The sequence below is a fragment of the Emys orbicularis genome, chromosome 2 (assembly GCF_028017835.1).
Source record: "Emys orbicularis isolate rEmyOrb1 chromosome 2, rEmyOrb1.hap1, whole genome shotgun sequence".
Taxonomy (NCBI): Eukaryota; Metazoa; Chordata; order Testudines; family Emydidae; genus Emys; species Emys orbicularis.
In genome coordinates this window covers 62,656,903-62,671,328 of record NC_088684.1, presented here as the reverse complement: position 1 = coordinate 62,671,328, position 14,426 = coordinate 62,656,903, and the positions used below count along the sequence as shown (strand labels likewise).

At 40.0% G+C, this 14,426-nt stretch overlaps 1 protein-coding gene across 1 annotated transcript in view; it reads right to left on the bottom strand.

Annotated features, from left to right (window-relative positions):
- PDE7A (phosphodiesterase 7A) overlaps positions 1 to 14,426 on the bottom strand; it is a 120,089-nt gene that overhangs the window by 31,510 nt on the left and 74,153 nt on the right. The window contains exon 3 of the mRNA XM_065399480.1: positions 6,003 to 6,086. Coding sequence (XP_065255552.1) covers positions 6,003 to 6,086 — 84 coding nt within the window. The remainder of the gene's footprint in view (positions 1 to 6,002; positions 6,087 to 14,426) is intronic.

The window sequence follows — 14,426 nt, the reverse complement described above, 5'->3', positions numbered from 1 at the left end:
GTTGCCTTCATCAGACCAAGGCAAAGAGAAGGAGACAGATTACACCATCACCTCCATCAGGTTTGGCTAAATCCTCATCAAATACCAAAGATGTGAACCTTGTACAGTAACTCCTCACTTAAAGTCATCCCGGTTAACGTTGTAACGTTGGTACGTTGCTGATCAATTAGGGAACATGCTCGTTTAAAGTTGTGCAATGCTCCGTTCTAACGTTGTTTGGCAGCCGCCTGCTTTGTCCACTGCTTGCAGGGAAGAGCAGCCCGTTGCAGTAGCTGGTGGGGGCTTGTAACCAGCAGCCCCCCTATCAGCTCCCCGCTCCCCTAAGTTCCCTGTGCTGCAGCCGCTCAGCAGGCTATCAATTGCAGGGGAGGTCAGCTGTCCCTCCCTCCACTGTCATGTGCTGCTCCTGCCCTCTGCCTTGGAGCTGCTCCCAGAGACTCCTGCTTGCTGTGCAGAGGGGAAGGGGGGGGGGCTAATGTCAGGGTGTCCCCCTCCCCCCTGCTCCTGCACCCCGCTTACCCCTTCTCCATATAGAGCAGCGAGGGGACACGGACGGAGAGAGCCAGAGAGAGCCTGGGGCAGCAGCTGCTGTCTCAACTTCCTGATCCACTTAAAAAGACAATGCACTTAAGAGTGGGTCAGCTTACTTAAAGGGGCAGTGTGCCTCTCTCTCTCTCTCCCTCCCACTCTGTTTGCTATGCTGTCTCCCCTCCCTCGTGTTCGTGCTGCCTTGTGTGAGAGGCTACATTAACAACAATGTGTTAACCCTTGAGGGCTCAGCCGAGTGCTAGTTCATCATTTAGCAGCAAGGCATTTCCTGGGAAATATCCCTCCCTCTTCCACCCTCTAACTTCACCACCTCAACCAAGCTTCACAATCATCATAGCTGTGAACAGTATTAAATTGTTGTTTAAAACATATACTGTGTGTATATCTATATAATATATAGGTTTTTTGTCTGGTGAAAAAAATGTCCCTGGAACCTAACCCCCCCCCCATTTAAATGAATTCTTATGGGGATATTGGATTCGCTTAACATCATTTCGCTTAAAGTCGCATTTTTCAGGAACATAACTACAACGTTAAGCGAGGAGTTACTGTATTACTGTTGTCACCTCTTCCCTCATGTTCCATTTTCCTTCACCACCTTGTTTCTCCTCTTTCCCATCTTCTTTTTATGCCTTCTGTCTCTGAAGAAATCTGTTTTAGCTGTCCAAGACAAATCCGCCTTTTGCAACTCTGATATGAACCTATGACCAGAAAGGAAAACTAAAAACAATGCCTTAAACAGAGTTTGCCAGATCTCTGAGTGCTTGATAAGGCCACATGCTATGCCTTGCAATTTCCCAGCAGCTATTTTGCAAGCAAGAAAGCAGGAGAGAATACCATTTTCTTCCTCCCTTCATGTTTTAGTGTCTTGTTTTTACTTAAAGGGAAGAGAGTAAGATTTAAATAACAACCTCTGAAGACCATCTAAACTGACTTTCTTCTTACCAAAAAGGACAGTTAGTATCTCTGAGGCATATTAAGGGAAAAGACTACTTTCCAGAAAGATAGACAGTCATTTTGCTGTTCTCCTCTCCTCCCCGCAACTTCCAACTTTGAATGGGTCGTTGTGTCTGTGCCTACACTTCCAACCACACATGATCTAGAGCCCAGCTTAATTGATGAGTTAATGCTGACAGGGTAAAATACAATACTCGGATAGTGTAAATATTGTCATTATAAAACCAGAAATTTAAGAGTTAAGTGTAAAAGAAATCCAAACACATTAAGGTATGGAAATGCACAGTTAGGGCATCCAAACAAACTTAACTCGGTCCTATAATGACAACATGAGGAAAAAGAAGGTAAAATCTAATGTATCTTTAAAAGCGAGTTTAATCTAACCTAGGATCACAAAGACTAAAGTAAAAAAATAAATAAATAAATAAATACTGTTACTGAAGGGTGTCGCTAAAGGACAGAATTAAGGTTGTTTGGGTGCCCAGAAAACCTTTTAATGGTTATGGACAAAGGGCAATCAATGCAGAAACTATTAGATCTATCAGACACTGAAAACCCATTTTAGGGATGGATAGTCACATCAAGCTACTTTCACCTCATTCAACTCAGATTCCAGAGGGTCATGATAGGAAGTTGGCTTCTTGCCTAGATGAAGAAGCAGCAGCTAAGGTAGAGCAAGATGTTCTCTCTTCCAAGACCTGGTGTCCTAAACAAGGATCTTTTCTAGGAATTTGGGACTCTAAAAGGTAACATATGAGTGATCTTCAAAAAATGTCACCAGGACACCAAAGCAAAATCCATAGGGTAGTGTGTGTCAGAATGCAGGATTTTAATAAACTGGCCTCAAGGAGAATAAAATCCTGGAACATGTTATACAAATTAACTTCCACCAAGCACTTTGACAGGTTCTTGAAGATGGCTTTTTCTGACTGGGTTTCTTATGTCAGTGGAGGTGCAGTTGTAATAGGCATGTGTATCAATTAGTATCTCCGCCACTTCATTCTTTAAGTTCCTAAGAAAAATGTGCAATCAGTAGCAAGTGTTGTACTTGGGGTTTTTGTTTGTTTGTTTGTTTTTTATTCATTTTTCTTAATAGGAACAAGAGGAGATCCCAAGAGTTACAGGCCAATAAGTTTTACCTTAGTACTAGGTCAAACTGGTTGAAATGATACTTATAAATTGTTGAATTATAAAACATGATTATGTTCTGATAGGGATAAACCACAGCAGCTTCCCTACAGGAAAATTGTGCCTCTAAAACTGTTTGAATTCTTTGAACCTGTCAAGAAAAGAACAAGTATAAGAACAAGTTGACAATTTGTTAAAAGGTTTGTTTTGAAGTCCAAATAAAATTCTTCACAAAAGACTATCAAAGAAACATAAGTTATCACAGGAAGTACTGGCACAGAACAAATTGGTTAAGAGAAAAAACAAAGCAGTAATAAAAGGTCATCATGGCAAAAGATTAACAGTGGGACGATCCAAAGTTCTGAACTAGGACCAGTGTAATTATTTAATATGATATGGAAAAATGAGTAAGTAGTGATAATGGCAAAATTTGCAGATGACAAAATGTAGGTTAGTAAATGCAAGAGAAGATGAGGAATATCAGAGAGGCCTAATGAAGCTAGTTGAATTGGCAACTCAAACTGGCAATTCAAATTCAATTTTGACAAATACAACCTTGAAAGAAATAATTGGGTCATACACATTGCTGAGTTCTAACTGATTAACCATTCAGGAAAAAGACCTGAATGTCACTGTGGATAGCTCAACCTTCAGAAGTTGTGAAAAAAGGAAACTAAAAACATTTGGATGGCTAGAATGATAAGGAAAATAATTGTGAAACTATTATGATGCCTATGCATAAATCTGTGTTATGCCCTCACCTGAAATACCATCTTCACTTCATTCCTCTTTTAGAAAAGGTTTGGCAATTCTTATATTCCATATATGTGAGTACTTTTCAAATCAAAAGCTCTTCTCACTACTTATCCTTGCAGTTTAAGCAGACTCAGAGGATTGATGCTAAAAACATGGTAGTCTCTTTAAAGGAAAGATTGGCTGTTTTGAGCGGGATGTGAACCCAAGTCCACCTTCAGCCATGAAAGGTCAAATCAAACATTCAGATTTGGGGGGATGGAAGGAAACTTCTTGGGAGGGTGATAAAGGCACCCAGTGGCAACAGATGGAGAGAGAATACAGCCTGTTTTCAAACATCTTTATTATAGAAGAATGAACTGGAATCTCTTCAAATTTGCCCAAGGCAAAAAGATGGCAAGCTTGCCTTCTCCTCTTGAATGGTAGTTTATATTCAATTGGGGAAATTTTTCAGGGTTTTCGTCATATGTGACGCTAAATACAGATATTCTTCCTACAAAATCCTCCTGGAATCCCAGAGAAAGAAAATGAGGGGGCTGAGAAGAAGAGGTCAAAGCTAGTCTCCCCCAGAGACTGAATTGGTGGTAAGATACAGTGCATCTTTGCTTGAAGAGGCTTAAGGGGGTAAAAACCCTGAACAGGACTGCAGAGAGGAAAGAAAGAAGGATTTACTTTCAATTGATACATGGCAGGATTACAAGTGAAGAAAAACTGGGCTGGAATCCACCCATTTGCAGGGGAATTATAGGGAAAAAAACTGTTCCATGGGGTAGGGGCCTGAAACAAGGTACAGCTTCCCATTTTGGCCTCACACCTGCATTCCTAGGAAGGGCTGGGGAATTGTGCACACACAAAGCTCACAACAGTTGGCTCAAGAAAAAGTTGTAGCCAAGACATTTCTTGGTACCAAGTTTAATGCTACTAAAAGTTGGGTTCTCAGCCTGAGTGAGCAGAAGCTCTGATCGACAAATATTAGACTGATGACACAGTGATGAGCACAGTACATAAATCTAGATAGCAATGCCAGACAGAGGTGGCTTTTTTTAAACTATACCCTCTTTGTATCAATTTGTCTATAAGAACGTGAAGAATGTCAATGACTTGCATTCATAAAATGTATTTTAAAACTTAACATTAATAAATTGCAAATTATTTCTGCAATGTCTTATTTTGCTGAACATTGGGAGGATTACCAATTTTTAAAAGGAATGCTTTTGTGACAAAATCTAAATTCCCCTTCACTGGAGAATTCAGTACCTCATACTCTTCAAACTTTGTTTTCTCACTTGTTTTGTGTAACTTTAATAACTAGTTTTAAGGGTTTTAGACCACCAATTAGACCTACTTTAAAAATAAGTTAGTGCAATGGAGGGAATAACTGGAACAGGTTTTGGGGTTTTTTTTCTGCCACTGTCATTTAAGTCATTATAAGAGCCACATTTTAATTAGAGCCAACAGAAGATTTTTTCCACTTCTCCCATATTCACAGAACTGTACTGATATCTGTGACACTAATGTACATGGATACTTTGTAACAAGACATTTAAAATACCTTTCATATTTGTACATTTAATTTATTAGTGATTTTTAAAGAGTTAAAATTTAAATTACCTGCATATTTACTGAATGTTCATGTTATACTGTATAAAAATAAATAATAATGACTATTTTTATATAGCTGTTTTCATCAGTAGATCTCAAAAAGCTTCATAATCTTTCAACGTATTATCCTCACAATACCCCTATGAGCTAGAGAATCATTGTCATCCGCATTTTACACATGGAGAACAGAGGCGTAGAGAGGCTAAATGGCTTGCCCAAGGTCACACAGGAAGTCCATGGCAGAGAAGCAAACTGAACCTAGGTCTCCCACATCATATGTCACTGCCCTAACCATTGGACTATCCTGTGGATACTGCAGCTTTTGTACCATAGTACTGGGATGTTTAATCATAAGAAAAATGGAGGAGGGGGGGAGTCAAATTCTGACTGAAGTTTACAGTACTTTTTTTTAAAGACTAATTATGTTTCCTAACACATTTCCAATTAAACAAATTGCTTAAAAACATTATTTTCTTATGCTGCTTTAAGTTTCATTTTAGGTTTGATTCCCTCCCACCCATATTTTTCAGCATTATCTGCATGTGCTAAATTAATGGAGCCTTTCAAAAGATTAAGATCTCTTCAGGGACACTGAAACCTACTGCAGATCTTTTCAATTTTCATCCTATGTGTAAGGTCTCCACTTCCAGACCCATCTAACTCTTTGTAAAAGCTGGAAAAGTACTCTTCTTGTCTCTTCCAAGCAAATAATAAGTGCATCCATTGCTGGACACAAGATGATACCTCATTTCATTCAAAAACCTGTGTCTAGTCTTGATGTATTCATAAGTTTAAACTATACTTTTCAGAATATAAAGTAATATTGAGCATTGGGATTCTTCTGTACTATTTTTGGGATAACAAGGATGAAGTGGTGGAAAGATTTTTCTGAAAAGTTCAAGAATAGATCCTTGTTACATAAGCAGCTAATAGCATTAATTTTTAGAGGCCCAGAAGTTAGAATTAATGGAAGCCTTCATGTATTTGTCATTTATCTGCTTTCAAATACTTACAGTGAAAAATACGGAAATCAATGTATGGATGAGAACCTCTTCTTTCTGTTTCAAATCCTGCCCGACTTCTTACTCGCACATCTCCTAGAAATAGGGTCAAGAGTGAAATAAGAGTGGAAGAGCAGCAGAGATAAAATGCAATTGAACATAGCTGCAAGGGATAAAAAGTCATGTACTTAATGGAGTAGGGTTATTCATAGGATAAACCTACTCAGTGCTTTTTGTTTTAGAGGTAATGTTTCAAAACAAAGTTTGAAGATTTGTTAAACATGCAACTGCATGATTTTTGTCAACCTCTTTCCTGCCTAAACATATGTGGCCAAAAGCATTCAGATGAAATTAAAAACATTTGGCTACACCATTATGATAAAAAAATGCATCTTAATGTGATAGGAAACAAGAATGTTAAAAGTTGATTTGTCCCTCAATTAACACATGAAGCAGGAATATTTGTATAGTTCAAAAGATTCAACTTCGAGAAATTGTAGCTTTTAGCAAATAAACTAGTTACCATCTGTTCTCATATTAAATAACAGAACATTTTCCCACTAGCATTTACTTACTTGTGCTCAGCTGTTTGAACATTACACAAGAGCCTATTAAAATACCCAAACTCAGTATTAAAATTTTAAAGCATCAGTATGTTTCTAGGTATTTGCTACTGCAACTTAAACAATTAATGCTACTGCAACTTAAACAATTAACACTATACTGTATTTCTTAACATATTAGTTGATTTCTGCATTTGTGTTTTACCAATTGAAAGCTGATCACTGTAAGTAATTAATTCATTCATTGAGACAAGAGAATTCACCTGAATTTTAAAAAATCCCTTTAGCTCTTACAAATAGGAGATCAATTTAATATTATGTTTGTCTCAAGTTTAATTCAATGTTAAAACATTAGAACAGTCTCAGAATTGCTATATTTCCATTAATGAAATCCTGAATGTATATTACAGTTCTCTCTCCAAAGAAAGTAGTTTTCATGTAAGTCATAATTAGGGATTTAGTGGGGATGACAAAGACTATATTTTAAAAAATTGTGAGCACTAAAGAAAAATCTGTAGCTATTTAAATTCCTGTAACTACCACCATTCCACTGTGTTGAAATTGTTTCATCTCTCCCTGTCTGCTTCTCCAACTAATTTATTCATAGTACTAAATTAAACACATTATTAAACCAAGTAGCAAATCACTTTACTAAGATTAGCATTGTAGCTGAAGATACAAAAATGTTGTGAATAGTAATACATTTAAAAGTATCCATCCTACAACACTATGTATGATGGATAGTTTTGCAGAAATTTTATACATTTAAACACTACTGTTTGGCAATACATATAATAATACACTTTATATAAGTAGTATCTTGAGAGGTACAATGTGTGAGTACTACAAAGATGAGGAGATCCAAGCACTCACTGTATCTTATAATGAAGTATTTATATATTCACACAGTCTTGAGGGATATGAAATGTTTTCAGTTATTTTTTCCTTATACACCTCTACCCCGATATAACGCTGTCCTCAGGAGCCAAAAAATCTTACTGCGTTATTTCGAACTTGCTTTGATCCACCGGAAAGCACAGCCCCCCTCCCCCCGGAGCACTGCTTTACCACGTTATATTCGAATTCATGTTATATCGGGTCGCGTTATATCGGGGTAGAGGTGTATATGTTTTTAAAGGTCTGAAAATCCTTTGTGAAACTGCTAGTAGAAGGTTTCAGCAAAAGCAAAGCTAACTTCACCACCACCCATGCAGTAATCCTCACCTCTCAGGCTAACAAAGACAATGTCAAATTATAAGACTCTCCAAGATGTTCAGCTAACAGAGTGGTTCATTCCACTCTCTAGAACAGGGGTAGGCATTCTATGGCACGCGTGCCAAAGGCGGCATGCAAGCTGATTTTCAGTGGCACTCACACAGCCCGGGTCCTGGCCACCGGTCCGGGGGGCTCTGCATTTTAATTTAATTTTAAATGAAGCTTCTTAAACATTTTAAAAACCTTATTTATTTTATATACAACAATAGTTTAGTTATATATTATAGACTTATAGAAAGAGACCTTCTAAAAACGTTAAAATGTATTACTGGCACGCACAACCTTAAATTAGAGTGAATAAATGAAAGACTCAGCACACCACTTCTGAAAGGTTGTTGACCCCTGTTCTAGAAGTTGCAGAGGCAACACTGCAGAACTCTTCTGCTAGACACTAGAACTGGTGATTCGTTGGATAAGTAATGTGACCGTAGGAAATACTTCTAAAAAAAAGTTTAGTAAAAGAAAAATTTTAGAGAGAAAAAGTCAAAAGATGGAGAAGAGGGAGGGAACTCGGCTTGTACATTGATATTTTCATATGAAACTGGCAAATAGGACAGTGCTGTCCCCCATTCTCAGGCAGACTGCAGCTTCCAAACTTGAGTCACATCATCATGTAAAAAAAACAGGTCAAGAATAAAAGGGAAAGCAAAGGAAAATAGGAGGAGGAGCTCGGAGAGAACCACCACCTGAAGACTTCCTTGGGAGTTTCCTGTTAATAACTGAAACTAATGGGTATCACGCCTCAGCAAAACCTATCTAAAAAAATATTTTCTACTGATTTTGAGTTCCCACTAGCCAGGGTCTGGAGTTTGACAGCTGAGCCAGTCTATTCAATTGCCCATATTTCTCCCAAACATTATGAAGCCATGGCCTTTGAATGGTAGAAAATTTTGAAGACTTCATACCTGAGGAGGTCACTTTTAATTTTCCTTTGAAAATTTCAGTAACCTACAGGTTCCATTGTTGTATTCTACCAAAATGGGCTAGATATAGAGGAAGGAATAGTTTAACTATTAAACTGATCATCAAGGTTAAAGGATTATAGCAAAGGAGATATGCCTGATGACCATTTCCTTTCACTGAATCTATGCAACATATTTCACCAGCCACAAAAGCCCACAGTGGCAAAGATGTTGATGGCAAAGGGTTCTTCAAGTTATTTGTTTGAGAGCAATTTTGTTTGCAAGTTCACCAAGTGAAACACAGCAATAGGTTTACAAAGAAGGGCACTGTTTCTGACTGAAAGAATGAAACACACATGATGGGGTGGGTAGCGGAAAAGAAAGAGCAACATACTAGTGATGCATATGGCCAACAATGAAACAGAGGTAACTGTATTGAGATAGTACAGGGGTAGGAAGGTATGCTTTTATATCTACAGTACTGAGTAGAAATTTCCCAAATGAGCAGAAAAGAGTCTGTGGAAAAGAGAGATTTTCACTGAGCAGCTGAGAAGGTAAAGATCTAGTACCCATCAAAAACCTCCTTTTTTTTAATACATTAAAATGCCTAAAGCATTTGCCCCAGAAATATTGGAAAAAGTAGAGTGCTGCAAGGTGCCTAAAGGTTCTGAACTGTAGCTCAAAATAAAAAAACCATCTCCTGGCTGAACTGGAAGGAAGGGAGGACTTTATTAAGAATGGAGGGGAGTATAGAGGAACCCTGGAAACCAGTACTGTAGACTGAATAATCTATAGAGATCATCTGTCTGTAATAGTTCAGTCCCATTCTTAGAAGAAACAGCAATGCTTGTCTTTTACAGGCAGTCCTCTTGGGATGACAAGCCTTCATTGTCACTTCTTGGACCTCATTTTAGGGGAAGACTGCTCCCAATACACAGAAAACCAGAAACGACAAATACCTGTTGGCCCTGGTGGGACCAATGGGCTGTCTCCATTACCACTGGGAGACACCCAGGTGTTTACAAATGGAATGTGTTTCGCATCTTGTGCAATTCACACTTTCTTTAAATCTGAAGCATCTTTATTGATTTTTTTCAAAGCAGCTTTATTCAGAACAAAGGGAGCCTTCATGAATCTTTAAGACCCAGAAAAATGTCCAGTATCAAAGCCAAATAATTCTTCTGGGAACTAAAACAAAGTTACACCTCCAATAAGAGAAATGAATGATATTACAAAGAGTACTGCAAAAGTACTGTTCCTTTCATCCCTTTATTTTGTTCAGTTCAAGATTGGCTCTAGCCCTTTAAAATGTTTCATCAAGGGGATATCTGAACTATGGTAACAATCACTACAGAATCCTTTAAGTCTGTTACAAAAGCTTCATAATCCTTTTTCCAGTAATGTTCTATTTGCTTATTGGCTAGATTTTTGGAAGCAGCTGCTCAGACTACAAGAACAAGAGTCTTTATTAACTGAGAAATGCAATCATCCTCTTCAGGGGGATTAGCTTAAACATCTTCTGTCTTCCCATGCTTTTTTCTGAAATTCATGACAAACCCTGCTGAAACTACTCTTTTCAGAATAAGTCAACACACATCTCTAGTGACTGCTGAATGGTAGTCCCTAATCACCACTGCACTCATTTTAAAGTGATTTTTTTAAAATCCACCAATTCAAAGAGGACCAAAAAGATAAAGAAGAAACTTCAGCCTCTTCAAAGGAGAAAGAAGGAAAAATCTTCTTTGTTGAAGTCTCCGATTTAGTGTGCATGTATGACATGCACATTCTTAGCTATTTTTGTTGGCTCAGTGTGCTAAACTCTGGTTTTCTCCTAGAATAGTTGGAGAGCTTGGATGATTTGCAATCTGTGACAAAAGACATCAAGGTACCAGGAAAGGGAGAGACTAGCTTGAAAAAGATGATGGTGAAAGAACAGGAAGGAAGGAAGGAAGAGAGTGCTCCCTTGGCTAACTAGTTGAAATTGCAGAGGGCATGATTGCCAGAGGAATGCCCCAGTTTAGGGGAAGAGAATCAAACTCAGAATTTAAATGGAAAAGGGAGAATAGCCTGCATATATTAGAAGTAAGACAAAAGGAATCAGGGGATAACTGTTGCTGAGGGGAGGTTGCTAATTTTCTAACTTTGTTGGCTTTTTTGCTTTTTCTTCCTCCATAGTGATGATGATGAGCTATTGTAACACCGACAGACCCCGGTCGACAGGATTGAACCTGGGACCTCGAGCTAAATCAGGGGTGGGAAAACTACGGCCTGGGGGCCACATCTGGCCCTTCAGACGTTTTAATCCGGCCCTCGAGCTCCTGCCTGGGAGCGGGGTCCAGGGCTTGCCCCACTCCAGCACTCCAGCCGGGGGCTTGCCCCACTCCACATGTGCTGTGCTCCGTGCGCTCCCGGAAGCAGCAGCATGTCCCCCCTCCAGCTCCTATGCATAGGGTCAGCCAAGGGGCTCCACAGCTCCCATTGGCCAGGAACCATGGCCAATGGGAGCTGCAGGGGTGGCGCCTGCGGACGGGGCAGCGTGCCGAGCTGCGCCTCTGCGTAGGAGCCGGAGGGGGGACATGCCACTGCTTCCAGAAGCTGCTTGAGGTAAGCGCCACCTGGAGCCTGTACCCCTGACCCCCTCCCACAACCCAACCCCCTGCCCTGATCCCCCTCCCACCCTCCAAACCCCTTGGTCCCAGCCCGGAGCACCCACCTGCACCCCCAACCCCACCCCAGAGCCTGTACCCCCAGCCGGAGCCCTCACCCCCGCTCCGCACCTCAACCCCCTGCCCCAGCCCAGAACCCCCTCCCTCACCCTGAACTCCTCATTTCTGGCCCCACCCCAGAGCCTGCACCGCCAGCCAGAGCCCTCAGCCCCTCCTACACCCAAACCCCAATTTCATGAGCATTCATGGCCCACCATACAATTTCCATACCCAGATGTGGCCCTCGGGCCAAAAAGTTTGCCCACCCCTGAGCTAAATGCATGAGCCTTTACTGCATGCGTCAAAAGCTACATGGCCCTTAGCTAAGGCTATAGCAGACTCATCAATATCTAAGTGGTCTCGGTGCCACTAGAGGGGACAGAGCACCACACCCAGGAGGTGTGCGGGTCAGGGCCGGCTTCAGCGTTTTTGCCGCCCCAAGCAGCGGGGGGGGGGGGGGGAGAAAGCTGCGATCGGCAGCACTTCGGTGGCAGCTCTACTGCCGCTGCTTCATTCTCCGGCAGCAATTCAGCGGCAGGTCCTTCCCTCCGAGAGGGACTGAGGGATCCACCGCCGAATTGCCGCCGAAGAACCGGACGTGCCGCCCCTTTCCGTTGGCCGCCCCAAGCACCTGCTTGCTGTGCTGGTGCCTGGAGCCGGCCCTGGTGTGGGTTAAACTATGGAAGTGGGGATTGTATAGGGCAAGTAGTCCAGATCCAGCTGAGAGGTGCATTATCACCAAAGCAGACAGTTTAGAGTAGGCCACTCAATGCCCCATAACTTCCATGCTCTATATTGGCCAAAGCTCCCCAAAATGGATCTTGGAGGCAGCAGAGAAGAGCAGAAAAGCCAAAACACGATAAGAACAGAACGAAATCAAGAAAATTTACAGGAGAGTAAGGAGGAACATTGAGGAACGCTACCCTGTAGCTATAGACAGAAACAGCTGACTGGGGCCAATATAGCTGGATCACGCTAACAAGATTTCAGCGCACACAGCAGAAGAGTTCTACAGTGCTGTATTTCTATTTTTAGAAGCTGAGCCATCCCCCAAGGTCTGAATCTGGACTGCAAAATGCTTTTGGAGAATGATAGAGTGGTTGAATAAATTTTTTGGCGTGGAGAAGGAGAGAGTATCCATCCCAAGCTGACAATGTTCAGTTATACTGCCACTGATTGAGTCAGTTAAGGTTTTTCCATTATTTTCAGGGATTTTCAATCTTTTTCTTTCTGAGGTCCCACCCAACATACAATAAAAATTCCAGAGCCCACCTGTGCCACAACAACTGTTTTTCTGCATATCCAGTAGATTTAAAGCCAGGGTTGATGTTCGAGGGTAGCAAGCAGGGCAATTGCCCAGGGCCCCACAAAGCTAAGTTGCTCGGGTTTTGGCTTGAGCCCTGGGTGGCAGGGCTCTGGCTTCGGTTTTCTGCCCTGGACCCTAGCGAGAGTGAGTCTAACGCTGGCCCTGCTCTCTTTATTTTGGCAGACTCTCTGAAACCGACTTGCGCCCCCTCCTCCCCCCGAGGACCCCAGGCCCCTGTTTGAGAATCGCTGATTTAGGTATCCATAAGGTTATGTTTTAGGTAGGATTTGGAAATACTGCTGTACCACAGTAACGTCATTCCAATTGGGGTCACTTGAACCTCTATTCAAGACCTGGATTCCAACAGCCTGCACATTTTAGGGAAAGCGATTTCACAATCATTACAGCCAAACAAAGCCAGTAGGATAAGTTCTAAGTAGTCTTTCGGTTAATTGTATAACAATTTTATAGGGCTGTCGATTAATCGCAGTTATCTCAAGCGATTAACTCCAAAAAATTAATCGCAATTAAAATAATTAATCGTGATTAATCACAGTTTTAATTGATCACAGTTTTAACTGCACTGTTAAACAATAGCGTACCAATTGAAATTTATTAAATATTTTGGATGTTTTTCTACATTTTCATATATATTGTATTCTGTGTTGTAATTGAAATCAATGTGTATATTATTTTTTATTACAAATATTTGCACTGTAAAAATGATAAACAAAAGAAATAGTATTTTTCAATTCACTTCATACAAGTACTGCAGTGCAATCTCTGTCATGAAAGTGCAACTTACAAATGGAGATTTTTTTTGCTACATAACTGCACTCAAAAACAAAACAAAGTAAAACTTCAGAGCCTACAAGTTCACTCAGTCCTACTTCTTGTTCAGCCAATCGTTAAGACAAACAAGTTTGTTTACATTTACAGGAGATAATGCTGCCCTCTTCTTATTTACGTCACCAGAAAGTGAGAACAGGCATTTGCAGGGCACTTTTGAAGCCAGCATTGCAAGGTATTTATTTGCCAGATACTTGCAGGCTCTAAAATTTTACATTGTTTTATTTTTGAATGCGGTGTTTTTGTATATAATTCTATATTTGTAAGTTCAACTTTTGCAAGATAAAGAGATTGCACTACAGTACTTGTATTAGGTGAATTGAAAAATACTATTTCTTTTGTTTTTTACAGTGGAAATACTTGTAGTCAAAAATAAATATAAAGTGAGCACTATGCACTTGATATATTGAAATCAATACATTTGAAAATGTAGAAAACATCCAAAATATTTAAATAAATGGTATTCTATTATTGTTTTAATTGTGCAATTAATCATAATTAATTTTTTTAATCGTGCGATTAATCACGATTAATTTTTTTAATCTTGCGATTAATCGTAATTTTTTTACTCGCTTGACAGCCCTACTATTTTAACGCCCTCCAAAATTATGTTATTCAGTCACATTTAATTGTTATATATGGTTCATTTGGAGTATCAACTGATTAATCAAATTAAAGGTAAACCATATTATTATGTTTTTTACCTCTGTTGCTATGGAATTATACTTAAGCAAAGCAGTTCTGAGATTGTATACTTATTTGTATGACCTACGATGCAAAAGTGTGCAGAAGTCTGCCTAACAATATTTGTATTCCTGTAAGGAAGACACTATATT